Source organism: Chelonia mydas, chromosome 1 (genome assembly GCF_015237465.2).
Source record: "Chelonia mydas isolate rCheMyd1 chromosome 1, rCheMyd1.pri.v2, whole genome shotgun sequence".
In the NCBI taxonomy this organism is placed as follows: Eukaryota; Metazoa; Chordata; order Testudines; family Cheloniidae; genus Chelonia; species Chelonia mydas.
Genome location: NC_057849.1, coordinates 227,191,814 through 227,217,916, shown reverse-complemented (window position 1 = coordinate 227,217,916; position 26,103 = coordinate 227,191,814). Strand labels below are relative to the sequence as shown.

General features: G+C 42.2%; 1 protein-coding gene across 9 annotated transcripts in view; it reads right to left on the bottom strand.

Moving 5' to 3' along the window:
• Positions 1-26,103, bottom strand: part of SCUBE1 (signal peptide, CUB domain and EGF like domain containing 1) — a 304,131-nt gene that overhangs the window by 9,293 nt on the left and 268,735 nt on the right. For all 9 annotated transcript variants that reach the window (XR_006287903.1, XM_043538048.1, XM_007061754.4 and 6 more), the window contains 5 exons: positions 22,893-23,060; positions 21,816-21,977; positions 15,320-15,517; positions 9,370-9,522; positions 7,796-7,875 (listed from right to left, as the gene is read on the bottom strand). Coding sequence is in view for 8 of the 9 variants with exons in the window: in XM_043538048.1 (XP_043393983.1) it covers positions 7,796-7,875; positions 9,370-9,522; positions 15,320-15,517; positions 21,816-21,977; positions 22,893-23,060 (761 nt within the window). In the remaining variant the exon portion in view is untranslated. The remainder of the gene's footprint in view (positions 1-7,795; positions 7,876-9,369; positions 9,523-15,319; positions 15,518-21,815; positions 21,978-22,892; positions 23,061-26,103) is intronic.

Here is a 26,103-nt window from a genome sequence, read left to right as displayed (position 1 = left end):
AGGAACGGGAAGAGTTTATGTTGCTTCATATTTGTTGCGACTTTGAGTGCCCTGGGAGGGTAGACCTGTAAGAGACCTAACTGGAAGGCTAACTCAGAGGGAGTTGGGGGCTGGACGGAGGAGAGGAAGACCAGCTGGGAAACTGAGGCTGAGTGGCCGCTGCACTATACAATACTGCAAGAGGGTGCTGTGGTCAGAACATGCGATAGCACGTGTTGGAACATGCAGGCCAGTGATCGGCCGCTGGAGATAAGGGGAAATGGAAGCCTGTGAATATTGACTGACACCCCACCCAGTTTGGGTAATCAGGAAAGATGGAAAAGGTGATATGTCTGCTGGTGATGGTGCAGCAGCAGATAGCTGTGCTACAGTGGTAGCAGGAACAGCAGCAGCAGCAGACCCAGTTGTCCTCCTGCGATTTGATGGAGAGCCTGCAGAAACAGAAGGGGGCATGCTTTGCCACTCAGCGGTGGTGGCAGAGGCCCAATTATAGCAACAAGAGTGGTTGTGGAAGCAGCTAGGCCATGGTTTTCTGGGGACTTTGGCTTCTACTGAAAAGAGTAGCTCAGGCTGCCTGGTCCCTGGCCTGGTAAAGTTGGGGGCCAGAGGATGACCTGCAGCCTTTCCTCTGTACCCTTGAATGAGCGGCTGGCAAGAGTCTACTTGTGAAGACCCCATAGCACTATTTCTGATGGGCGAAGCGCAGGCAGCCTACTGAATGGCAAGTGACGAGCAAGTGGGCTCATATCCTGTGGTGAAGGCTGCCATTGTGGATAGACTGGGACTGACTCCAGAGATGTAGTGGCACCATTTCAAGGCTGAACCATTCCTGCATAGAGCATGCCCACAGGCTCAGAGGTTATGGCACTTTGCTGCCTGGTGGTTATGCCCAGATACTAATTCCATACAGAAAATCATGACAGCTGAAGGAGCCAAGTGGCCTGAATGGCCTGGCAGACCAGGAGTGGCTCATCAGGGGAGACCAGAAGAAAGGATATCCCAATCTGGGGAGTTTCAGGGAAGCTCTTGATGGGACAGAGTCCCAAGTAACTTGAAACAGGGGGATACACAGGTTCTAGCAGGGCTGCTCCTGTCAATCCTGCAATCTAGGGAGAGTGCTTCTGTCCTTCTGATGCAGCTAGGCTGGGCATATCAGGAGAGACTGCCTGATCACAGGTGTTGGAACTGGGGGTGTTGGGGGTGCTACTGCACTCCCTGGCTTGAAGAGATTTCCATCATATACAGGGTCTACAGTTTAGTTCAATGGCTCTCAGCACCCCCACTATACAAACTGTTCCAGCACCCATGTGCCTGATAATGGAGTGCGATTACCTGGGCTGTTATTACAGCCAGCTTTGTGGCCTGGAATCCTTTCTGAATGACACTGGAGCCCAGTCATATGTGGTATCTATTGGTCTGGGAAGAGCGTCAATGGAAGGCCTCATGGACTCAGGTTAAAGGCATACCCTTGTCCAGGAAAATGGGATGTTAGCAAAGATGATGGACCAGCACCTCCCTGAAAACATATCATGTGTACATGGCAAGAAGTAGGTCTACCTGTGGCAGAGGCTGAGCTGCGGATACAGGGCTGCAGAGGTCGGCTATATATTGGGGTAATAAAGACTTGTGTGACTGGTGATCTTGGGAAGAGAATGGCGCGTTATCCCAGTTCTGATGGGCAGGAAAGTAGCACAAAAGCTGGCAGAGAGGTAAGGTGTCATGAACCCAGAGCAACAGCCTTTGTGAGTGAGCCAGTGTATTTTTTATTCCTGCTAATACACTTCTTCATTTCAGCAGGCAGCTGGACTCTTTTCATGAAAACAGTTATTATATGTCAGTCACATCATGGGAGTCTCCCATTTTATAGACCTTCCTAGGTCGTAGACTGCACTGGATCTTTCCTTACACCTTCAGCAATGCATTTGGTAGAAAGCGATAGTACACTGTCAGAGAGGACAAGTATATCTGTCCTTTGCAGGTAGGGATCTGGCCTACAAACAACAGTGGAGGATGTCATTCTATTCTCTTGGCCCACCAGGATGGTGAACAAATGCTCATTGTTGCCTTCTTACTGCAGTTACTTAATTGACACCATCAACTTAAAAATCAGACCTCTCGTCTAACATTGTGTGTTAATACCTCTTCGCAATTCAAGAGAGTCGAAAAAAACCAAAGGGTGAATTTTTGGCCTCACTGAAGTCAGTGGCAAATTTCCCATTTACCTAAATGAAGCCAGGATTTCACCCAGTGTTTTCCCCTGTTTTTTCATTTCCTTTGTTTTGTACATTTGACATTTGCTTTGCCCAAATAGTCAGTCAGTTTATTTCCCCTGTTGACATTAAACACAGCAAGCGTTTTATTTTTCAGCCACTACCCTAGTTTTTTCCCTTCTGTAAGAACTCAAGGAAGGCCAAATCTGCAGGCTCCAAGAATGGTTTTGGAAAGTCCTGTATGTTGTGGAACTAGTCTGGGTGAGCTGTATTTGCAGGAAAGGCAGGATGATGAGTGGTTGAGCTAGCAGAGAGGAACATTTTGGAAGGGGGACAGTGGAAGAGGCCTGGGGATGTAGTCGGGGAGTCCACACCAGTGGGTATTTTAGCAGATCGCACCTTCCAAAAAATTCCAAGTTCAGACATCTGAGCATGGACAGGCAAAATTGACATGCACAGGAACCAACACCACCAATTTACAGCAGTGGTTAAAGGTCATAGTGTATCTGATTCAAATTGACCTCACCTGACCTCAGGAGCCTTAACTGGAAGGTGTCACCTGGCACAGTAAGGGTTGCCAACTTTCTATTTGCAGAAGCCAAACAGCCTTGCCCCGTTCCCCGCCCTGCCCCTTCCCTGAGGCCACACCCCTGTCCCACCCCATCTGAGGCCCCACCCCTGCTCACTCCATGCTTATGATATGGATATGGCACAACTGAGATATATTTTATGCAAGATGGGTCTTGTAAGGTATCATTGGAAAGGTTATAATTTACTGAATGTGATTATCCAATTTGTATGCATGTATCATTTCTGTATCTAAAGTTAGGAATATTGGCTATGTAACAATTACAACTGGGTGTGTACTTAGGAAACACCCACCAGAGAACAGACCATCAGCCTTGATTGGCCATTAGGAAGAAACCATAAGACCTTGAAGATACTAATCTCACTCCTTCCTGAGAAGCTTCCTGGGATGTTGCTTTGACACTACGAGGTCATGTGGTCATGTCACCTAGTATTAAACACCACCTTGGACATTGCTGGTACTTTTCCACTGGAAACAAAGGCTTCCCACCTTATGTAAATTCTATTTAAGGCTGGGGAGTAAGGCAAACAGGACTCTTCTCCATTGCCTTCCTGCCCAAGAAGAAAGACAGCTGAAAGTACCTGAAGAGACAAAGGAACTGAGCAGGCAAGGGCTGAGTCCAGACTAAGACAGGAGTCTAGTCTGTAAAGAGAAATAACTGGAACTTTAAGCTACTGAAACTCTGCAACTTGCCTAAAACAACATTTAGGCTGAGAAATTACTTCTTTAGGATCTTAAGCTTAGTATACGTGTTTTGTTTTATTTGCATGGTAATCTGCTTTGTTCTGTTTTCTATCCCTTATAATCACTTAAAATCTGCCTTTTATACTTAATAACCTTGTTTTTATTTATTATTAAACCCAGTTTGTGCAATTTATAATGGGGGGCGGGGGGAGCAAGAAGTTGTGCATATCTTCCTCCACATTGAGGGAGGGGGCTAATTTGTAAGCTTACATTGTATAGATTTCTCTACAGTGCAAGACAATATTAGTTTGGGTGTACTTTCCAGAGGGAAGCTGCACTTGAGTGCTGGGCAATTTCCCTCACATAGAGAGCTGTTTGTAGACTCTGTGATTCTACAGCTGGTGCATCCCTACCTGTGTGTGTGTGTGCTGCCAGAAGCCAGAGAGCCTAATTAAGCAAAACAGGGAGAAGGAGCCCAGGCTAGTGGAGCAGGCAGGCTCAGTGAAATATCAGTACATCAGGTGGCATCCCAGATAGGGGGTCCAACCTGTTGCACCTAACCCTGCTCTGAGGCTCTGCCCCCACTCACTCCATCCCCTCTCTGTCTGTCGCTCACTCTCCTCACCCTTGGGTGGGGGTTGGGGTGTGGGAGGCAGTGAGGGCTCCAGCTGGGGGTGCAGGCTCTGGGGTGGGGCCGTGGATGAGGGGTTGGGGTGAAGGAGGGGGCTCCGGGCTGGGGCCGAGGGGTTCAGAGTGTGGGAGGGGGCTCAGGGCTGGGGCAGAGGAGGGGGTGCAGAGTGCAGGCTCCGGGAGGGAGTTTTGGGGGAGGGAGGGGGATCAGGGCTCCAGGTGAAGGCTCTGGCTGGGGTGTAGGCTCTGTGATGGGGCTGGGGATGAGGGGTTTGGGGTGTAGGAGGGGGCTCAGGGCTGGGGCAGAGAGTTGGGGTGCAGGAGGGGGTGCGGGCTCTGGGACGAAGTTTGGGTGTGGATGGGAGTTAAGGGCTGGCGCAGGGGGTTGGGGTGCAGGAGGGAGTTCGGGGTGCAGGCTTGGGTTGGAGCTTACCTCAGGTGGCTCCCGGAAGTGGCTGGCACATCCAGCTTGTAGGTGGAGGGGTCAGGAGGCTCTGCACACTGCCCTCGCCCACAGGTGCTGCCCCCTCAGCTCCCACTGGCTGTGGTTCCCGGCCAATGGGAGCTGTGGAGCTGGCGCTCAGGGCGGGGCAGCACACAAGCTCCCGTGGCCATCCCGAAGCTGGAGGGATGTGCTGGGTGCTTCTCAGGAGCTGTGTGGAGCCAGGGCAGGCAGGGAGCCTGCCATAGCCCTGCTGTGCTGCCGAACGGACTTTTAATGGCCCAGTCAGGGGTGCTGACCGGAGCCACCAGGGTCCCTTTTTGACCGGGCATCATGGTCGAAAACTGGACACCTGGCAACCCTAGGCAAGTCTGTGATCAAATGCACAAGATAGGGAGAATTAACAGGAACAAAAATAAATCAAAGTAGATGGAGGTGACACAAACCTAATTTACTGGTGTCTTCAAACTAGTCTTATTAATGTTTGAGAGGTGGCAGTTGTACATGTACAGCAACTGTTTTTAATAAAGCTTCTGTAATATTTATTGCTTTAAGTCATTGCGAGCAGGTTGTAATATACAAAGATACCTTCGGGGCGATACAATCATAATAATTAACAAAATGCTTAGTGAAATGGAATTACAGCTTTTGACAGCTTCTAGCAATTTGCCTGGAGAACACAGAGCACGGTTTTGTTAAACGTGTGACAGGGGTTTTTCACCACACCTGTGACAATAGTTTGGCCTTTGCATTCTCTTCCCTTTCTCTGGCATACTAATTCCTGTCACTCCAGGCCATGCATTTACTCTGACAGGTTTTGGTTTTTAAAGCAGAAACACTGAGTTTTGTCTTTTGTTGCTTTGTTTGCTGTGGCTTCCAACCTTTCCTCTTCTACCTTTTAAAAAAACAAATTCCCTTTCTTAGCAGTGCGTGCTGTGGGTGAGTCTTTTTGAGACAAGACAACTGTTTGGGTAGATCCTTTTTTTAACATGTATATAAATCTAGCTCCGTGACTCATTTAAACAAGTGCCAGATTCACACAGAAGAGTACTGTTCAAACAATACCTTTCCTTGACAGATTAACTCTTCTACTAATATATTAGTACGTAACTGAGCAGCTCATTTAGGTCTTGATTCAGCAATGCAATAAGCACATGCTCAACTTTAAGCTTGGGAATAGTCCCATTAAAGTCAATGAGACTATTCGTGCTTAAAGTTAGTCACATGCTTAAGTTCTTTGCTGAACTGGAGCCTTAAATAGGTGCTAAACTAGCAGGATGCAGCCAATTCAATCCAATCTGCTTCATGGGCATGGCAAGCCAGACAAGTGTTACCAAAGTGTATCCAATTGATTTAAAGCTACATGTGACACGTCAGGTGAGCCTCAGACAGGAGTGGGATCAATCCTCTGGGGATGAAAAACAAATAGCTGGTGAAACCAGGCTTTCCACAGCTCACTGGCGATACATTGACAGACAAATGCCTTTTCACAGTTAGTTTCTGAATTAATCCCAAAGGGAGGATTATTGCACAGGGGAAAAAAAAAAAAGACAGCATTTTTGGAAGGACTTTCCTTACATCCAGGATTCTTCCTGAAGCAGAAAGAATGGCATTATCCAGCCAAAACGATACATGATAGAAATTTTTCTAGCTTCCCCTAGGGAGCGTCTGGACATTAGTTTAGGTTAAATCAGACCGTCAGAACCCTCAGAGCATACACCTCATAGTCCCCTGAAAGATGAAGTAAATCATTCCAGCTGGGCCCTGCTGCACTTGCCTGATGGCCTATGTCCATGGCAAGCTCTGCCCGAAGGACCTGGTTTTTAAAGCTGCTGAGCCTTCACAGTTCCCGTGGGCTGGAGCTGCAGATATTCAGCACCTTGAAAACCAGATCTTAAGTGTATACAAGCTATATGTTTGCCATGCTGAGGGAGACACTGTTAACCTCTCTCTGCTAGTGACTGTATACAGTGCATGTGCCACATCACACTGTTTGATAAATCAATGTCTCTGCATCAGCCAGTCAGCAACACTAATGTTCAGTAAAGCACGCAGGAGTCAGGCTGGCTAGAGAGAAGGTTTAGCACTTTTACTCAGCGCACGAGCACTGGGCTTCTGGGCAATACCTAGTCCACACGGGGCTATTTCCACACTACAAGCGAGGACTCGGAGTGCGATTCTCAGCTTGCATCACATACTCTTGCTAGCTGGTTGAGAGCTAGTGCGAGTACAAATAGTGCAGCTGCAGTAGCACGGGCCGCGATGACACAGCTTAGCTGTGCTGAGTACGCATGGTAGCATGGCTTAGCCATGCCCAGTACAGACCTGCCTGAGCCCTGTGGATACACGTTGAGTGTGCACCCACAGGGGTCAGGCAAATTTGCACTTGGCATGGCTAAGTCATGCTGCTGCCGCCAGTGCTACCGTGGCTATTTACACTCACGCTAATTCTTACCACAATAGTGCGAGTATGTGAAAATCACACCCCTAGCTCATGGTATAAACACAGCCTGGGCCTGTTGGAAAGCGTCATAAAAGTATTTGCACAGTCACCGTCATAGTGACATAACATCAGTTCATTTGTATAGCCACTCCCCGACTGGTATCTTCATACAACCACCAATTCTGAACCCCGTGCAGCACTTCTGTCATGTCAGGAGGATGGACCCAAACCAAACCATGGGATCCAAACATCAGAGCTAACCATTCACAATCTCCCAGGATTTTGAATTTGGGTTGGAATTTTGCAGCTTGGTCCCATTAACACCTGGGCTCCATTCAGAAGCCAACTGCGCTGATTGACTAGTGTTATCCACAGAAGGTGCATGTGGGGGGAAGCTCTTTATGGAATATTCTGTTCCTTTGTTCCTGTTGGCAGTTTCATTCTTTTAGTTCAAGTACAAAGATTATACAGACATTAACAAGTCTTTATAAATTGCCTCCTCCTCACCTGTTAATTAGAGCGCTATTGCTAATCTGAATTCCAATATTGTTCATGGCTCTGCATGTGGGGAAGGAAAAATATTGGTGCAGAATTTTGTTCTTAAATGATCACAGTTGGATTTAATAAAAATGCGGAAGCTGTGGAAGTGACAGCTCTAATCCTGACCATGGTGACTGACAGACTCAGTGATGCCAGCTAGCTAGAGTTGGGACTCTTATTTTAGCGCTAACATAGTCTACATATGTGTCAGGAAACTGAATAGTTGGCCTCGCTTAGCTAAAGGAATGTGGACATACTTTTAGAATTTCTTGATGATTTTCTGATGCATATAATCGTCCATCTCGAACAATGTCTTCTATCAGCTGTTGGTAATCCTCTGAAAAATAAAGAGTGAAGGAGCTGGTAAGCAACAGTTTGTGATACCATCACAGAGGTTAGTTTCCAGACAACTGCTAACTAGCCAGAAAATATTTGAGAAGCGAATTTAGTTTTATACACATTCAGTGTTTCCAGTACCACGGCAATTTAATATAATCAACTTAATACTTTGAGCTTTATGCTGCCTTCCAACTGAGGTTCTCGCTTTTCTTTATAAATGTTAATTTAGCTTCACAGAACTGTTTATAAGGCAGATAAGTATTATTATCCACATTTTACAGATAAAGAAACTGTGGCATAGAGATAATAAGTGACTTGTCAAGGTTATATAGGAAGCCAGTGGCCCAGCCAGGAATAGGTTCCATATCTTCTGACTCCCAGTCCTGTGCCTCCAGATCATCTCTCCTTCTTGACCTTTAAATCACCTCCCCTATCCCCAACCTAATTCCAGACTGACTAACAATTCAGAAAATTGCATTAGTGTTTGGGAAAAGAGATGCGCTAACAAAGAAATTCCTCCATACTTTTAAAACAGTGGCGTAGCTAGGAGTAGAATTTGGATGGGCCCCGACTTTCGGGTGGACAGGTAATGACAGACTGTGTTAGCTCAGCTTCTCCCTCGACGCCACACCCTCTTCCTAGCCCCAGTGCCCCCAGATACAGGGCTTCACCTGCTGAGCTGGGCACACACATGGGGCGGCTCAGAAAATGGCAAGGCAGAGCTGCCAGAGCATAGCTTTCTGAAGGGTGGGCACATAGTTCAGTCCTGGATTTCAGGTGTCTGAGTGACTCTCCAGGCTGCTGTGGCAGCACTATGCCCCTGCTCAGATTTGGGTGCGCCTGGATGCTACACCCCTGTTTTAAAAGGAAATTTCCCCTTGAATATATGCTAAAAAGACATCTTTGACATATTGCCAGATGAAGATCAAGACTTTGGTTAGTTTTATGAGGGTTGCTGGTGATTTTCTTTATTGTATGTTACAAATGAGAGCTGTTTAGTTATTGGAGACTTCAGTTTCCATTGGAATTATTTGTCTATGCTGGCTTTGTTTTCAGCAAAGTCATATTTTTAATTAATTTTTTCTTGGGCACCAATAGGTCTTCATAAATGGACTTTCTATAAACAAAGAGCTATTATCAATAGTATTCTCATCATCATCATGATAAACAATGATTAACAAAGAGTTTCACTGGCTTTAATGGTAGGAGGCTCAGACTCAAAGAGTTCTGTATATATCTTGTTGGAGTAAGAATAAGAAAAGGTAATAAATTACCAGTATAGACCCAAAAATAAAAAAAGGGAAAAACAAGGAAGAAGACCCAAAACTTTTGATGATCAGCACTAGAATAATTCACTGAAAAAACAAAAATGAGTCACATCAAGTTCTTTATCCTTCCCGTTTCCCCCCTCCAGTCAGTACAAGATAGATTCAGACACACAGGCTTCTAAATTCAGATATAACACAGAGATGGAAAATGACTGCAGTCTTACCATCGTATGTCACATATGGGACTTGAAATCCTTTGCCACTGTTTCCCTCATTTGATTTGAACTGAATCCATAGCTTTCGTGATCTGGAGGTAAATGCTATTGGTCTCTCATAAGTCTGACATGTTTCATATGTGGTAATTGACGTAGGGGAGGCTAGAAAAATAAATAAATAAATGAAAGACCTTTGTAACATAACCTTCCCTGGAGGTAGAGATGTCAACTTACAGCACACTCATTCATTCACTCATATTTTCCCTTTAAGAGAGGTGATATTCTTGGGATGGAAGGCATGCCATCATTTTTTGCGTATAAGGGGAAAACTTCTCTCCAGAAGACTATGGGTAACTCTCCCTTTCTGTCCCAAGGCGGGGTTAGTAGGCAGATAGCAGGATGCAACATGAAATTATTATGATTAAAGATAATAAAAAAATGGAATTTCCACCCTGTGGGAAAGTCTGGCATTTTGAAATTTATTTTTGACCCAAATCTGGAAGAAAAGTTGAAATTTTGAAATCTTTTGCGCAACGGAAATTCCAAAATATTTTGCTTCAGAAACATCAAAGCAACCTTAACTAAACATTTTGTTTCAATATCAAAACACTGTGCTATCATATTCAATATTTATGAAGTATTAAATATTAAAGCCAAAATGAAATGGAAAAATCAAAACAAAACACAAACGTCAAAATGAAAATACTCCATTTCAAGCATGAATCATTTAGTAACTTTTCTATCAAAAATTTTGTCAACACTGACATGCTCCTACGGAACATTTTGATTTGAACGCAACAGTTTTTGGTCAGAAAATGCTGTTTCATCAAAAAATTTCCAACTAGATCTAATTATTATTACTTATATGCCAAGCAGATAGGGCCCGTTGTGCTAAACACTATCCAAACATATTAGAAAGAGGCAGACCCTGCCCCAAAGAACTCATTCTCGAAGACAAGCTCATAAGACTCCCAACGTCGGTAGTTAGTCTGATGGCACCAGATTGGCCATCACATTAGAGCAAAACATCATCACACTGCAATGCAATTTCAAATTACAACTGACACTTTGGGGAACTAGAAAGGACCCCACAAACACACTAGGAAACAGTGAAAGTGCTTGAGATCCCAGAAATGACATTGCAGATGGCAACCCTAAGGTGAAGCCAGTGTTTATAAAGTAGGCCTTTTTACCTAGTTTAAAAGTGACCAGTAGAATTCATATCCACAGGATAATATAGGAAATTACGTTACTGTTCTAAGTTTAAACAAAGAATTAGGTGTTATGGAGCTGATCCAACTCCTACTGAAGTTAGTGTTAACAGTCCCATTGACTTCAGAGGGATTTTAATCAGGCCCTAAATGAGTTCCTGGATAGAATCAAAGTTAATCTGGAGTTAAGACTGAGCACCTATCAGTAACTTAAGGGAAACAACGTTACAGGGATATTGTAATTATCGCCCAAACAAGTTTTCAAAACCAAGAAATTCAGAGGCAAGGTGAAATGTGAGAGAAAGCCAAACATGCTAACGTACAGAAATGCACAGTGAAAGCTCCCAGCAGCCTTAACTGTGCTCTGTAGTGATGCTGTACAATAACCACACAATAAAGATTAGCATCTAAAAGAGTTTAAAATCCTGGATTAGATTAAATTGATTTTAATTACATTCATTTTTTCTTTTTTTATGGAGTCACTACAGAGCAAAGTTAAGATTGTATTCAAAGAATAAGTGCTGTATTCTAATAAAATGGTTGGATTGCTGCTTGAAGAACACAACTCAGTTCAACTTTAACTAAGGAACCATGACCAGCACTTCCATAATAAAAATAGCATGTGAAGTTACATGAGCTAGAATAAACATTTGAAGAACTATTCTCATACTTCTGAGCATAAGAAGAAATTTCCTTTCGTATTTCAGTATTCCTGTTCCTGTAGGAGCATTATTGGCAGTGAAGGTTTTTCCCCTCAAGCACCCAGCATTGAATAGTTGTTGGAAATAGGATGCAGGCCTTGATGGACCGTTGGGCTGGTTCTGATGAAGCGGGAGGTTTTCTTGTTTTTTCAATGGTTTGCATGCAGAGTGTGTGGGACTTAGTTTCCCTGGGTGTTATTTGTTTAACAAGGTGGTGGGAGAGGGCATTTGTTGTTACAGAGGACCAGCGGTGACCTCGCCTGGCAGTTGGGACCCTGGACAATGGCCTGGAGAATGGATACCTCAGCGACTGGTGACCTGGTGACTGGGAGGCCCAGCTCGAAAGTCATGATTCAGGCCAGTGGGAGGACAATGGGCTGAGGAAAGAGGACCCTGGTGACCTGACTAGCTGGTTCCACCCAGTGGGGAAACAGAGCATGGATGAGAGGAGAGGCTGAGAGGAAAGGAGGCCCAGGCAGCCTATTTACCTGGGACAGAAGACAAAGGACAGAGGCGAGGCATATGGGAAGGTGACATTGGATACTCAGCTGGAAGGAGGGGGTTTCTGGATGTGGGAGAGAGAGCAGCCAGAGCCCATCTGGATGCAGGTCAGACCTAGATGTATTGTGTGAGGGAGGTTAGGCCTGAGGCCCTGAGAGTTTCCTATGCTGCCTTCAGACGCTCAATAAACCCCTCTGTTTTATGCTGGCTGAGAGTCACTCCAGTCTCGAAATCGGGGTGGCATTATTCCCTCTGGGAATGGAGGCCATGGGGGTCCAGAGTGAGTGGACTCCTTGAGGGGGCCCACGGTGAGAGACAGGCGTGCTGAAGGCTCAGAGAGGTGCAGTTCCAGGAGGCGGAGGGGCCTATAGCTTAACCCCTGAGAGAAAGTGGAACCCTGAGAAGGGCTGTCACACTGAAGGGCGTTCCTCCCAGGGACTGTACAGAGCCATGAGAGAACATGAGTCCTGAGTCCATGACACTGGTACGCCAATTGTTTGGCTCTTATAGAATGATCTGGTTAATTATAACTGTGATGTTGCACTCTGTATGATTTTATAAAAATATGCTAATGAGTGTGAATATAATGTAACTGGAATTTGCTTCATGCAAAAAGTCTCTTGTAAGGTATGATTACAAAGCTCATAATCTACTGAGTGTGGTCATCCTATTTGTATAAATGTATCACTCTTATATCTGAAACTAGAAATATGAAATATAACTCTGAAGTCCTATTGTAGTTATGCAAAGTGTGGGCCATTAACGGTGGTTTGGAATCTTGATGGCTCCCATTAACCAGGACAATTACCTGTAGATGGCTCTGTTTCACTTGTAAGTCTTCCTGTATACTTGTGTACTGGCAAGTGGGTAATGAAGTCTTACAGTGACATGTGATCATGTCACCTGCACTGGAATCCATCTTTAACCTGGTGCTTTTCCATTGAGAAGGAGGGGTGAGAGTCCAGAGGGACAAAGGATTCCCACCTTATGCAAAAGATATATAAGTAGGTGGAACAGAACAAAGGGGGCAGCCATCATGAGAAATCCCCTAGCTACCACCTGAACTGGAACAAGGGCTGTACCAGGGGAAAGGATTGTGCCCAGATTAGGAAGGCGTCCAGTCTGTGAAAGAAACTTATTGATACATTTCTAAGGGTGAAATTTTATCTGTATTCAGTTTTATTACTGTATTAAACTTAGACTTGCGTGTTTTATTTTATTTTTCTTGGTAATTCACTTTGTTCTGTCTGTTACTACTTGGAACCACTTAAATCCTACTTTCTGTATTTAATAAAACCAATGTTTACTTATTAATTAACCCAGAGTACTATTAATACCTGGTGGCGGAGGCAAATAGCTGTGCATATCTCTCTGTCAGTGTTATAGAGGGTGAACAATTTATGAGTTTACCCTCTATAAATGGATTTATTTAGTGTTTGGATCCCATTGGGAGTTGAGCATCTGAGTGTTAAAGGCAGGAACACTTCTTAAATTGCTTTCAGCTAAGTCTGCAGCTTTGGGGCACGTGGTTCAGACCCTGGGTCTGTGTTGGAGCAGACTGGCATGTCTGGCTCAGCAAGACAGGGTGCTGGAGTCTCAAGCTGGCAGGGAAAGCAGGGGCAGACACATAAGTTGGCAGTCCCAAGGAGGTTTCTGTGATCCAACCTGTCACAATAACTTCATTCTCTTTAAAAAGAGCAGATAAGAACTCACTTTGTACTAATCCCAGATACAGGACTGTAAATATAAATCCTTAAGTATCAAAAGCTGTTGAAACTATTGTACTAATTAAAATAGAATGTTACTCAATATGGCTGATTTTAAATTCACATCTTTCACACATGGTGCCTCTTAGTGCTTTGTAGAGAGTTAATTAAAAGGTAAACAGAAACTGAAGGCTTAGGGAAAGATTTGAAGAGGGGAAGGCTAGATGACAGTAATCCATTTGTAGTCCCAACTTCAGATGTAGAGAAATTAACTTTGTATGCAGAGATCAAACCAACCCCCACTTTGCTATTTTCAATGAGGGCAATCAGCAAATGGAATGCACAATAAAGACTAGTACATTTTGAGCATGGGATGAGATAATATATTAGTAGAGTGACTTTCCTCATGGAAGGAGCTTAAAGCACTTCTCAGTCTTTATATACACAAAAAATTTCACACATTACTGAAAAGCGGTGACTTCTGGGGCATCTATGTAACAACACACAGCAATGCCATAGAACAATTTAGAACAGGAAGTGAAGAACTAAAACTAATGTTATTATTATTACTTATTAGTTGTATTGCAGTAACACCTAGAGGCCATATTGTGCTAGGCACTGTACAAACATGTAAGAAACAGACAACCCTGGTCTAAGGCCAGGTCTACAGTACAAACGTACATCAGTATAACTACATCGCTCAGGGATGTGAAAAATCCACACCCCATGAGCGACGTAGTTCTAACAGCCTAAGCCCTGGTGTAGACAGTGCTGTGTTGATGTGAGAGTTTCTCCTGTTGACATAGCTACCGCCTTTCGTAGAGGTGGATTAACTATGCTGACCTGAGAAGCTCTCCCGTCAGTGTAGTAGCATCTTCACTAAAGCCCTACAGCGGTGCAGCTGTGCCATTGCAGTGCTGTACTTGTAGACAAGCCCAAAGTCTGAGATGAGAGACAATGTGCGGATGACACATATGGGGGACACAAGAGGAGAATGAAACAATCAGCGTATTAAGCAGCAATAATAGCAGAGAATTAAGGGTAGCAGAATTTAAATACTTTCAACATGAATTTAGTCAGAAGACTCTGGGGTTAACATCCCTGCCTTTGCCACTGGATCCTTAATGCCCACAAGAGGCAAACACTTGGGTTTTATGTCTCATCCACGAGGAAACGGCTCAAGAAGCACAATGCGTCATGGCATCATGCTGACTCAGCAATGCTATACGTGATGTCTTCCTGCTAACACACTTCCTGAAGCACCTAAGTATCGGATGGAAACCTCCAAGCCAGTACTGACCAGGCTTGATGCTGCTTGTGATAAGTCTTACACAATCACACGAGAGGTGTCATGGCACTTATCTGTAGGCTAAACAGAAGTTCCAGGAAAACTTTAGGAAACATAACAATATTCAGTTAAATTAACAACCTCTTTCTTCTTTACTGCACAGATAGAATACTTTGACTGGAAACTTATGAGAATTATTTGAGAGATGATTGGCCAGCTCCTCAGCTGGTGTGAATTGGCATAGCTCCAGTGACTTCCACGGAGCTACATTGGTTTGCACTGCCTGAGGATCTGGTGAGACAAGACTCCATTATGTGCCTTCTGATTCATCCGAGACACTTTTTGATGATAATTAACACATTGACTTTATTATTAAAGTATTCTGTTTTAGCACTAGCCACAACTTGCTGTTCCAGTTCACTGAAAAGCCCTTGTAATAATGTCAGACCAAGCCGGTGGAAAAATCATTTTTGGACTTTGACCATTCCATACGGACATTCCACTCCGACTCTTTGAGGTAAATATTTAAATGGCTCATGACTGGCAACTTACCACTTTTTCTCATTACTAAAACATCACCACACTCATCTTCAATTGGAAGAAATATCTCAGGAACCACAATGAGTATTCGCCTCTTCGGGGGTGGATTTATATTCCAAATGCATTCAACATTAGCTGGGTAATCACCAGGGTAATTGGGAGACTCGATATAGCCGGTATAATCTCCAAGTTCCCCTCCACAATGCTGGTCTATGAAGAAACATACGTTAGCATTTGTGCTTTGAAATATCTCTAAGTTGTTTGAATCTGCCACAGACACATCCAAATGCTTCCTCATGGCGTTAGACCTCTGTAAATTAAGTAACTGGCATTTTCTTTGAAAGAATATTGACTGTTCTGAGTCAATTGATCACTGTTTTGCAAACCTAAATCTTAAACCTTGTCTACACACAAAAGTTGAACTGATTTCATAAAGTCATTGTAGACACTGATGTAGTTAAATAGGCACAGTCCCCTTGTGTGGACACTCAAAGTGGGTTAACAACACTTTGTATCAATTGAGCCGGTGTCTACATATAGATATTGCTCTGGCTGAATTTAAATGGCTTTTAAAACAGATTTAGTTGAACCAATGCAAAGCTCTGTGTACACACACTCATTTTAGTTTAAGAGTGCCTCATTTTATTTTAGCTTAAATCTGTTTCTAGTCAATTTAAAATAAATTGACATGTCTGGGTTACTGTGTTGCAAGCTAGTGCACTATAGATTCACAGCCTGGCTTGCTGTGTAATAACAACCTGTCTGGACAAGCCCTTGATGTATGACCTTAAGCAAATCACTTAACTTCTCTGCATCAGTTTCATCAAGTGCTTACCTACTTTACAGAGGTGTTGTGTGGCTTACTTGTGGCTTACCTGATGTCTGCATAGTACTTTGAGGAAGGAAAATGCTCAGGAATGATTCTTCAGGAATGATACTTCAGTTTCAGTAACTGCAACCCTGGAGCATGAACAATCTTCATTTAACAGAGACCACACAGCCTTTTATGTGAAGTTGGCTAAATTGAGTCAAATCACTGCTTTAGTTAAAACGGTACTATTTTTCATGTAGACAACCACTATCAAGTGATCAAGGAATTGACTACGCTAGATCAATATATGGCACTCTTTAAACTGATTTAAAAGTGTCTACACAAGGGGGCTGCATCAATTTAACTACATCAGTTTCTAAACTTGTTTGTGTAGACAGGCCTAACTCATTACAAATACTCTTTAACAGCAACAAAACAACACATAGTATGCACTGGACAGAGTCCAAAACATTGACATCTGCAGTTGCATGACCTCCTAAATATCTATGGCATTAAATACATATCCAGGCAGAAGTTGTTCATCATAGTTCTTAGGGTTTTATGAACAGGACAACTCTGAGTTAACATGGCAGTAACTAGGAGGATGCTCAGTCAGAAGTGTGGCAATTATAATTCAGTCACCTCCTGCGACTGAAACTTTGTTAAAGGAAGATTGTTCATGCTCCGGGGTTGCAGTTACTGAAACTGAAGTATCATTCCTGAAGAATCATTCCTGAGCATTTTACTTCCTCAAAGTACTATGCAGACATCAAATAAGCCACAAGTAAGCCACACGACACCTCTGTAAAGTAGGTAAGCACTTGATGAAACTGATGCAGAGAAGTTAAGTGATTTGCTTAAGGTTATACATCAAGGGCTTGTCCAGACAGGTTGTTATTACACAGCAAGCCAGGCTGTGAATCTATAGTGCACTGGCTTGCAACACAGTAACTCGCTGTGTAGATAAATCCTAAATGAGCATCAAAACTGGGATTATGTTTACGAGTCTTGGTTCCCACAGTTTATATCACAGTGCCTTTTATTGCAAATGAAGGCTTTTCTCACACTTCTGGCAGCAGTCACTTGGCATATAGTTCTTTTAATGCTGGTAGAACCTCCAGATTCCAAGGTTTCCACCGTGACAGACTGACAGTGTTCTGTAATATACTGAACAAACCTTATGGAATTAAGACAAACTTTATTGAGTTAAGTTAAACCTTCCTGAACTAGGGTTAATTCCTTTTGGATACATGTATTACAAATGCAATTGTGTATGTTTTATAGAATCATAGGGTTAGAAGGGACCTCAAGGGTCATCTAGTCTAAGATGCAGGATTTGTTGTATCTAAACCATCCAAGACAAATGGTTATCCAGCCTCCTTTTGAAAACCTCCAGTGAAGGAGCTTCCACAACCTCCCTAGGCAATTTGTTCCACTTTCCTACTGTTCTTACAGTTGGGAAGTTTTTCCTAAGATTTAATCTAAATCTGCTGTGCTGTAGTTTGAACCCATTGCCTCTTGTCCTGCTGTCTGTGGCAAGAGAGAACAACTTTTCTCCATTTTTTAAATAGCAGTCTATCATGTCCCCCCTCAATCTCCTCTTTTCCAAAGTAAACATTCCCAGCTCCTTTAGCCTTTGCTTATATGTCTTGCATTCCACCCCTTTGATCATCTTTGTTGCTCGCCTCTACAGCCTTTCTATATTATTGTGGCATTGCATGTACCTTCCCTAAAAGGGAGGGCGATGCTAATGTATTTCCTCCAATATCAACCCTTTCAAGTCACTGCCTGTGGAGAGGTATGCATATATTAGATCAGACTTGATTCTCCAGGGACCAACAAACAAAGAAAATACTTTTGAATAAAAGCCTGGAGTTTAACCTGCCTCAGGGCCTTCTTCCTGTTCCAGCAAACAGACATGACCCCTGGTCCATGGAGAGTTCAGTCCTTAGGGGAGGTTTGGAAGGACTGGGCCTACTGAGGCCTCAAAAGACTGGATGCTTGTTCTGTGCTGAAGCTATGATAAGTTTATGGAGGAGATGGTATGATGGGATAACGTGGTTTTGGTAATTAAATATTCATGGTAAATAGGCCCAATGGCCTGTGATGGGATCTGATGGGGTGGGATCTGAGTTACCCAGGAAAGAATTTTCTGTAGTATCTGGCTGATGAATCTTGCCCATATGCTCAGGGTTTAGCTGATCGCCATATTTGGGGTCGGGAAGGAATTTTCCTCCAGGGCAGATTGGAAGAGGGCCTGGAGGTTTTTCGCCTTCCTCTGTAGCATGGGGCATGGGTCACTTGCTGGAGGATTCCCTGCTTCTTGAAGTCTTTAAACTACGATTTGAGGACTTCAATAGCACAGATATAGGTGTGAGGTTTTTTGCAGGAGTGGTGGTTGAAATTCTGTGGCCTGCGTTGTGCAGGAGGTCAGACTAGATGATCATAATGGTCCCTTCTGACCTAAATATCTATGAATCTATGTAACCACAAGGAAACCACTAGGATGGGGGTATTGAAAGACTGCACCTGCCAGAGCCCATGTGAGAATTGGGATGAACTCTGGTAAGCTTATTAGCATGCATATAGGTCCCTTTTTTTTTTTTTATATAAATATGTTTTCTCTGTAATGCTTTTAACTTTAAGAATAAAGTAGGCTTGCTCAGAAAGAGCTGCATGGTAATTTATTTCTGTAACAACTGCACTGCTTATGCGCCTCTGAAGAGAAGGGAAGCAGGTGTCTAGGGCAACTGGTCTGTGCTGGGAATGAGACAGTGTAGGCAAAGTAACTGTCTAGTCTGGATTGATGTGGGTCAATGCCCAAGAGAGGCAGCAGCTGAGGAGCTAGAGGCTGGGAGTGGGTGCCTTTGCTGGATCACTGAGTGGAAATACAGCTACAGTTGCCACGATCTGCACAAACCTATTCTACACCACATCCCTGAAAGGCAAAAGATTAACACAAAATGCCCTCAGACTAGAGCAGTTGCTGCAGTCTCAAGATCACTCATCTCCAGCCCAGTCCTGGCCAGATCAGCACTGTTGGCAGGAACTGTACATTTTAGTGCCAAGTCATAAGAACATAAGAATGGCCATAGTGGGTCAGACCAAAGGTCCATCTAGCCCAGTATCCTGTCTTCCAACAGTGGCCAATGCCAGGTGCCCCAGAGGGAATGAACAGAGCAGGTAATCATCAAGTGATCCATCCCCTGTTCCCCATTCCCAGCTTCTGGCAAACAGAGACTAGCGACACCATCCCTGCCCATTCTGGTTAATAGCCATTGATGGATCTATCCTCCATGAACTTATCTAGTTCTTTTTTGAACCCTGTTATAGTCTTGGCCTTCATAACATCCTCTGGCAAGGAGTTCCATAGGTTGACTGTGCGTTTTGTGAAAAAATACTTCCTTTTGTTTTAAACCTGTTGCCTATTCATTTCATTTGGTGGCCCCTAGTTCTTGTGTTATGAGGAGGAGTAAATAACACTTCCTTATTTACTTTCTCCACATCAGTTATGATTTTATAGACCTCTATCATACCCCCACCCACACTTAGTCATCACTTTTCTAAGCAGAAAAGTCCCAGTTTTATTAATCTCTCCTCATACGGCAGCCGTTCCCTACCCCTAATCTGACAATGACTCCTCTCTATGAGGTTGGGCAAATCACTAACCTGCTTTACCTTCCTTATCTGTGAAGTGTAATAATACTCACCTACCTCACAGCAAATTCATAAGGGTGTGTTAAAGTTTTTATAGTACTTTGAATATGAAAAGTAATATGTATGTGCTAATTATTATGATGTGGGCCAAACTCGGTTCTTGGATGCATGCACAGGGCCCTACTGATGTCAGATGGAAATGTGCTGTCCATTAGGTGACCGTATTTTCATAATTAAAAAGTAGGATACCCTTGTGGTTACATTTTTAGGGTCAGAAGAGACTTACATTTTAGATAAAAGTCCACTTTTTGTTTTATACACGTACTGGTGTTCATATCACCAGCTTTGAACTCAACAGCAAGATGTGCCTGTTTCTTGGAATGGAGGATTTTTTCCACCAGAAATTTGGTGTTCTGAGCAAACATTTTGTATTTATTAAAAAACAACAACAACAACACCACCACATACAACCCAATATTCTGATCAATGAAATGAAAAACTGGGACATTTCAAGTGTCCGCATATGAAATAAGTGACTGTCAAAGTCAAACAGACATATGATCTCTTTAGCTACCCAAGCGCAGAGTTTGCTTCTTTGGAGAAAAAGGAAAGGGGGAAAAAGCAACATTCAAAGTAATAGCCTGATCCTGAGATGTACTGAGCATTTTAAATTCCTATTGCAGTCAGGCCCTAAGATCATAATCAGTAAATTACTTAAGCGTGTCCCTAATGGGGCTACTTTCATATATTTCAAGTTGGGCATGTATTTAAGTATTTTGCTTAATAACTAGATGCTACATAAGGATCAGAAAGTGGATGGGGAAGAGAGATCAATGCAGGGAGCAAAATTAATCAGATCACTTTATTTTACAGTCGTCATACTACACCCAGTTTCCGGCAAATATCTAATTTACTCTAACTACATTTGAAATGACCAAGGACATCAAAGATTACACATCATATAATCAGAGTGAAAGCTTATGATAAACATATAAACTAATGCTTAATTTAGAACAGTGGCTCTCAACCTTTCCAGACTACTGTACCCCTTTCAGAAGTCTGATTTGTCTTGTGCACCCTAAGTTTCACCTCACTTAAAAACCATTTGCTTACAAAATCAGACAAAAATACAAAAGTGTCACAGCATACTACCGCTGAAAACTTGCTGACTTTCTCATTTTTACCATATAATTATAAAATAAATCAATTGGAATATAAATATTGTACTTACATTTCAGTGTATAGAGCAGGATAAACAAGTCATTGTTGATATGAAATTTTAGTTTGTACTGACTTCGCTAGCGCTTTTTATGTTGCCCATTGCAAAACTAGGCAAATATCTAGATGACTTGATGTACCCCCAGGGGTAAGTGTTCTTCTGGTTGAGAACCACTGGTTTAGAAGACATATGTAATCTTAAATGAACACATTAGGGGTAGCAAAATCTGGTTGCCTAGAAGAAACCGTCTTTAACTAAAGGTTAAATAAAATTGTAGTGGACTCCTTGGGGATACTTTAAAGTGGTAATTTAAGATACGCGGTTGTCTATGGTAGGAGATTCTCAGTGCAGATTTCACTGTAGACAAAGATTATCTGGCACTTGCAACATGCAACCAGTGACATGAGTTCATGAATGAGTGACTATCTCACTATTAATGATAGTAACTCAATTTTCAATTATTTTAGCTCTACAGAGACTCACAGGATGAGTCACTGCAAAACTTGCATGATCTGGAAAGTTTATGCAAACTCTATGTTGTTAAATTGTAATCTGTACCATTCCAAATTAAACTGATACAAAGATATTTTATATACACCCAGTGCTTCTTTTCCAGGTTGTGTTTTCAGTGTTTTGATGTTGTTTTCTACCACTGTAAATATTCAGCATCAGTTCTGGTGGTGCGTAGAATTATTTGCTAATGTTAAGCTGCAAAATTCTGGTCTAGCTCTAGATTCTGAACATCCAAAGTCTGGGTTATTCAGATCCAGAGTTTTCATTCAACCACATCCCTAACATACAGGAAAATATGAGGAACTTACTTTTACAGTGTGTAACATTAGTTGAGCCATCAAAATCTGTACTTGTATTCCCAGGGCAGCTAATGCAGTAATTTTGACCAAATTCAGGCTGGTAGGTTCCAACAGGACATCTGATACATCTGTGTGTTGTGGAATTGTAGTAGTGGCCAGGAGAACAATGAACTGTACAGTAGGAAGGTACATTGTTTTTAGCAAGTAACAATTTTAACTGCAGTGGCACCTTCCCTCCTCTCTCTACATACTCTGTAATTTCCATACTCCAAAGTATTTATCAGACAGTTAAACAGAAAGAGTTTAATGCATTTTTCATTTACAATGGACCTTTGATTGGAATCGTGTTCCAAGAACTAAAGCTAAATTCTTACTAATCAAATCAAATATGCTACATTTATTGCCTTTAAACACAGTGATTTACAAATTGGTTGTTTATACCTGAGTTTATAACAAACAGGTTGACAATAGCTGTCTGCAGCAACAACAAAAATGCTTTTTGGAATTGCAGATGAGAGGTTTTGATTACCAGATGTTAGACAGTGCCATAGTATACAATTGAGCAAGCATATAGGTATATAGTCAGACAAACTCCTGCCTCACCACTGTGCCATTTACATGGAAGTTTGCAAACATGTACATGTTGTATATATATCATTTCTCTCTGTCATTTTCATACTCAGTGTTCAATCTCATATCTTCTGTATCATGCATAGTTTTTCAAATTCTTTAAATAAAAAAAAATAAGTAACCCTTGAGGGTCAGATCCTCATCTGATAAAAAAAATCAGCCTAGCTCCATGGAAATCAATGCAGCTAGGCTGATTTGCACTAGCTGAGGATCTGGCCCTGAATGTGCATGTCATGCATTCCAAAAAATACTATGTTGACTGCTGAGGACTCTGCAATGTCAGCAGATCACTTCTGGTTTGTAGATTTCCTGACTGTTTAACTCAATAACACAGAGCTGTCTTTTTCTGAAAGTCTTCAAGTTCTTCAGCAATTAAAACTTTGAAGTGAAAGGAGAAATAGTAGAGAAATTACTAAGCAATATATTTTACAAAATGGGAAAAGCTCTGAAATTTACCTTTTGTTTCACAGTCCTGAAATGAAACAGCACCTTCATATTTTGTCACCAGTCCACCGCCACATGGAAAGCAAAGGGTCCTGCCTGGCTCAGGCTGATATGTACCAAGAGAGCACACTCTACAAGGTTTAAAGCCATCTGAAGAGAAATACCCAGGAGAACACTGCCCTAGAAATTGAACATGGTCAATTAGATTATTAAGCCTACCTCTGTGTGCACAATATAAAAAAAATCAGCATTATTTAGCAATGCTTCCTAAAACTTTAAAAATATAACACTAATCCTACCAATTATATAAAATCAATTTCCTCAAAACAATGCCAGTTTCTATGCAGACTCTTTGTTTATCAACATTTCTGTTTGGTCTATAACTCCATTAAGGTATCATTATAACAGTATTTTGCACTGTTAAAGCACCTTTCACCTGAGAATTTCATAGTGCTTTATAAAAATTAATTAACCCTCACAATACCTCTGTGAGGTAGGCCAGAATTCTTATCTCCATTTGACAGATAGGGAAACAGAGGCAAATAGGAACATGGGACTTGCCAGATTGGATCAAACCGGACGTCCATCTAGACCAGCATCCTATCTCTGACAGTGGCAGCACCATGACGCTTCGAAGGAAGGTGTAAGAAACCCCACATTAGGCATAAGTGAGCTAATCTGCACCCCACATTAGATCTCATTCTGATCTCTAATAGTTAGCATTTGGCTAAAGCCCTGAAGCATGAAGTTTAACATCCCTTTCACAAAGTTTGTTTATAACAATTCTGGATATTCTTGATACCCATATAAATGTCCAGTCCCTTTTTTAACCTCGTTACATTCTTGGCCCCAATGATTTCCTGGGGAATACAGTTTAATGACATGTTGTATGAGAAAGTATTTTGTTTTACTGATTTAGAATTCTCCATCTTTTAATTTCGTTGAATGTCCTCTTGTACTCGTGTTATGATACAGAGAGAACAGAAGTTCCTCATCTACCTATATCTTTCTATATCACTCATTATTTTACATACATTTTATCATGTCCCTCATATTTGGCTTCTTTCTAAGGTAAAAAATCCCAGTCTTTGCAATCTCTCTTCATATGAGAGTTTCCTCATGCTCTTAATCATTGTTGTTGCCCTTCTCCTTCAGCAACATCCTTTTTGAGATGCAGTGACCAATACTACAGACAGTATTAAAGTCGAGCCATTGATTTATATAAATTACAATATTCTTCAGCATCCCGTACCTTCTGCAAGCTATCATCTTGTTTGCTTTTTTGATCACAACTGCAGATTGAATAAAGTCTTCAATGAGCTATCATGATATGTACATGTAAGGTGTATGAGTAGTTTCAATTTTTCCTCCAGGGTGCGTTACTTTGCATTTATCGACACTGAATTTCATTTGACATTGAATTGACCATTCATCTACCATGTTCAGGTCTCTCTAGTTCCTCACATTCCTCTCCAGTCCTGGCTAACCTTAATAATTTAATGTTATCTGCAAATTTTGCTACTTCAGACCATTAATAGATATATTAAACACAGGAGCTAGTGCAGAACCTTGAGGAACCAACCCCCATGATGGGTTTCAGAGTAGCAGCTGTGTTAGTCTGTATTCGCAAAAAGAAAAGGAGTACTAGTGGCACCTTAGAGACTAACCAATTTATTTGAGCATAAGCTTTCGTGAGCTACAGCTCAGCTTATGCTCAAATAAATTGGTTAGTCTCTAAGGTGCCACTAGTACTCCTTTTCTTTTTGCAAATCCCCATGATTAAAATTGATCTTTTAATCCTAGTCTTTTCTCCCAGCCATCTTTTGATCCAGGACAATATTTTGTGTCTCACTTTATGAATACTTAACTTCTTTAGTAACCTCTTGTGCAGGCCCTTACAACAGTCTATTGGAAGGGTAAATAAATTATATTAATATCTTCTTTCCTTTATGCACTACTTTACTGACACGTTCAAAGAATTCTAAGAGGTTAGTGAGATACTCCCATTGACTTCAATGGGACCAGGATTTCACTCTTATAGCGTCCCCCCCTCAACCCCTGGCTGAAATGCAATTGTACAAGAGGATTATTGTGCCATCAATTTCTGAGAAACGTTGTGATACTGATAGCTTGATGACAATTTTGCTTTGCTTTTTATGATTTTGGGGCTAGATCCTCTGCTGATGTAAATTGGTATAGGTCCATTGGATTTAATGAGAAGAGGATCTGGCCCTTAGTGTGAAAATTCAGTACTTGTGAAACATGATGGAGTGACAGCCCAGGAGTCTTCCTTTTAGACACAGCAGAGGTACATTCTGAATACCAGCGGTGCCTGCTTTTTGACACAGCCACTAATACTGTGTCTCAGACCTGATCTGGAGACAGGATCTATAGGTGTGAAACAGCTATTCTGTCTCCATGCCTATTCAGTCCTTGGCTTCTTTGCTGAAATTGCCAGTAAAGTAGCCATATCATTAAATCCGTCATAATAATCGACCACCAGCACACCTCCAAATCACATGGAATTAGCATCTTTGTTAAGCATTAGGCATTGGTGTTTAAATAAGGCTAAAATTAGTTTCCTGGGAAATGCCCCACCTAAATAGATTTCCTCATTAAATAGAATGGATTGCATTTATGTGAACTGCGCTGTAATTTAACTTCAGAATCACTTGCTTTCTTGCAACTTTAACATAGCTTTATGGTACAATATTCACCCCAAACTTTCTAGCATACTTTTTATGCCTATATTGTAAAGACTGGGAGTTGGGGATTTTAGCTCATGCTAATGAGTTACTATAGTAATGCTGTTGAAGCCATGTACAAAAGTACCATTGATTAGAGCTGGCCAGTACATTTTCAGAGAAACATGGTTTCATTGAAATATGCTGTTTCATCAAAGACAAACCATTTCTTGGACATGTATTGATTCTGACAAAGTTTTTGATGGGACTCTCCGGTCACTTCTAGAGAGAAGAGAGATGGGGAAAGAAGGGGGAACCTGACTTTTACAATCAGCCAACCTGTGGAACTCCTTACCAGAATGTTGTGAAGGCCAAGATTATAATAGGGTTCAAAAAAGAACTAAAGTTCATGGAGGATAGGCCCGTCAATGGCTATAAACCAGCATGGGGAGGGATGGTGTCCCTAGCCTCTGTTTGCCAGAAGCTGGGAATGGGAGACAGGAGATGTATTGCTTGATGGTTACCTGTTCTCTTCATTC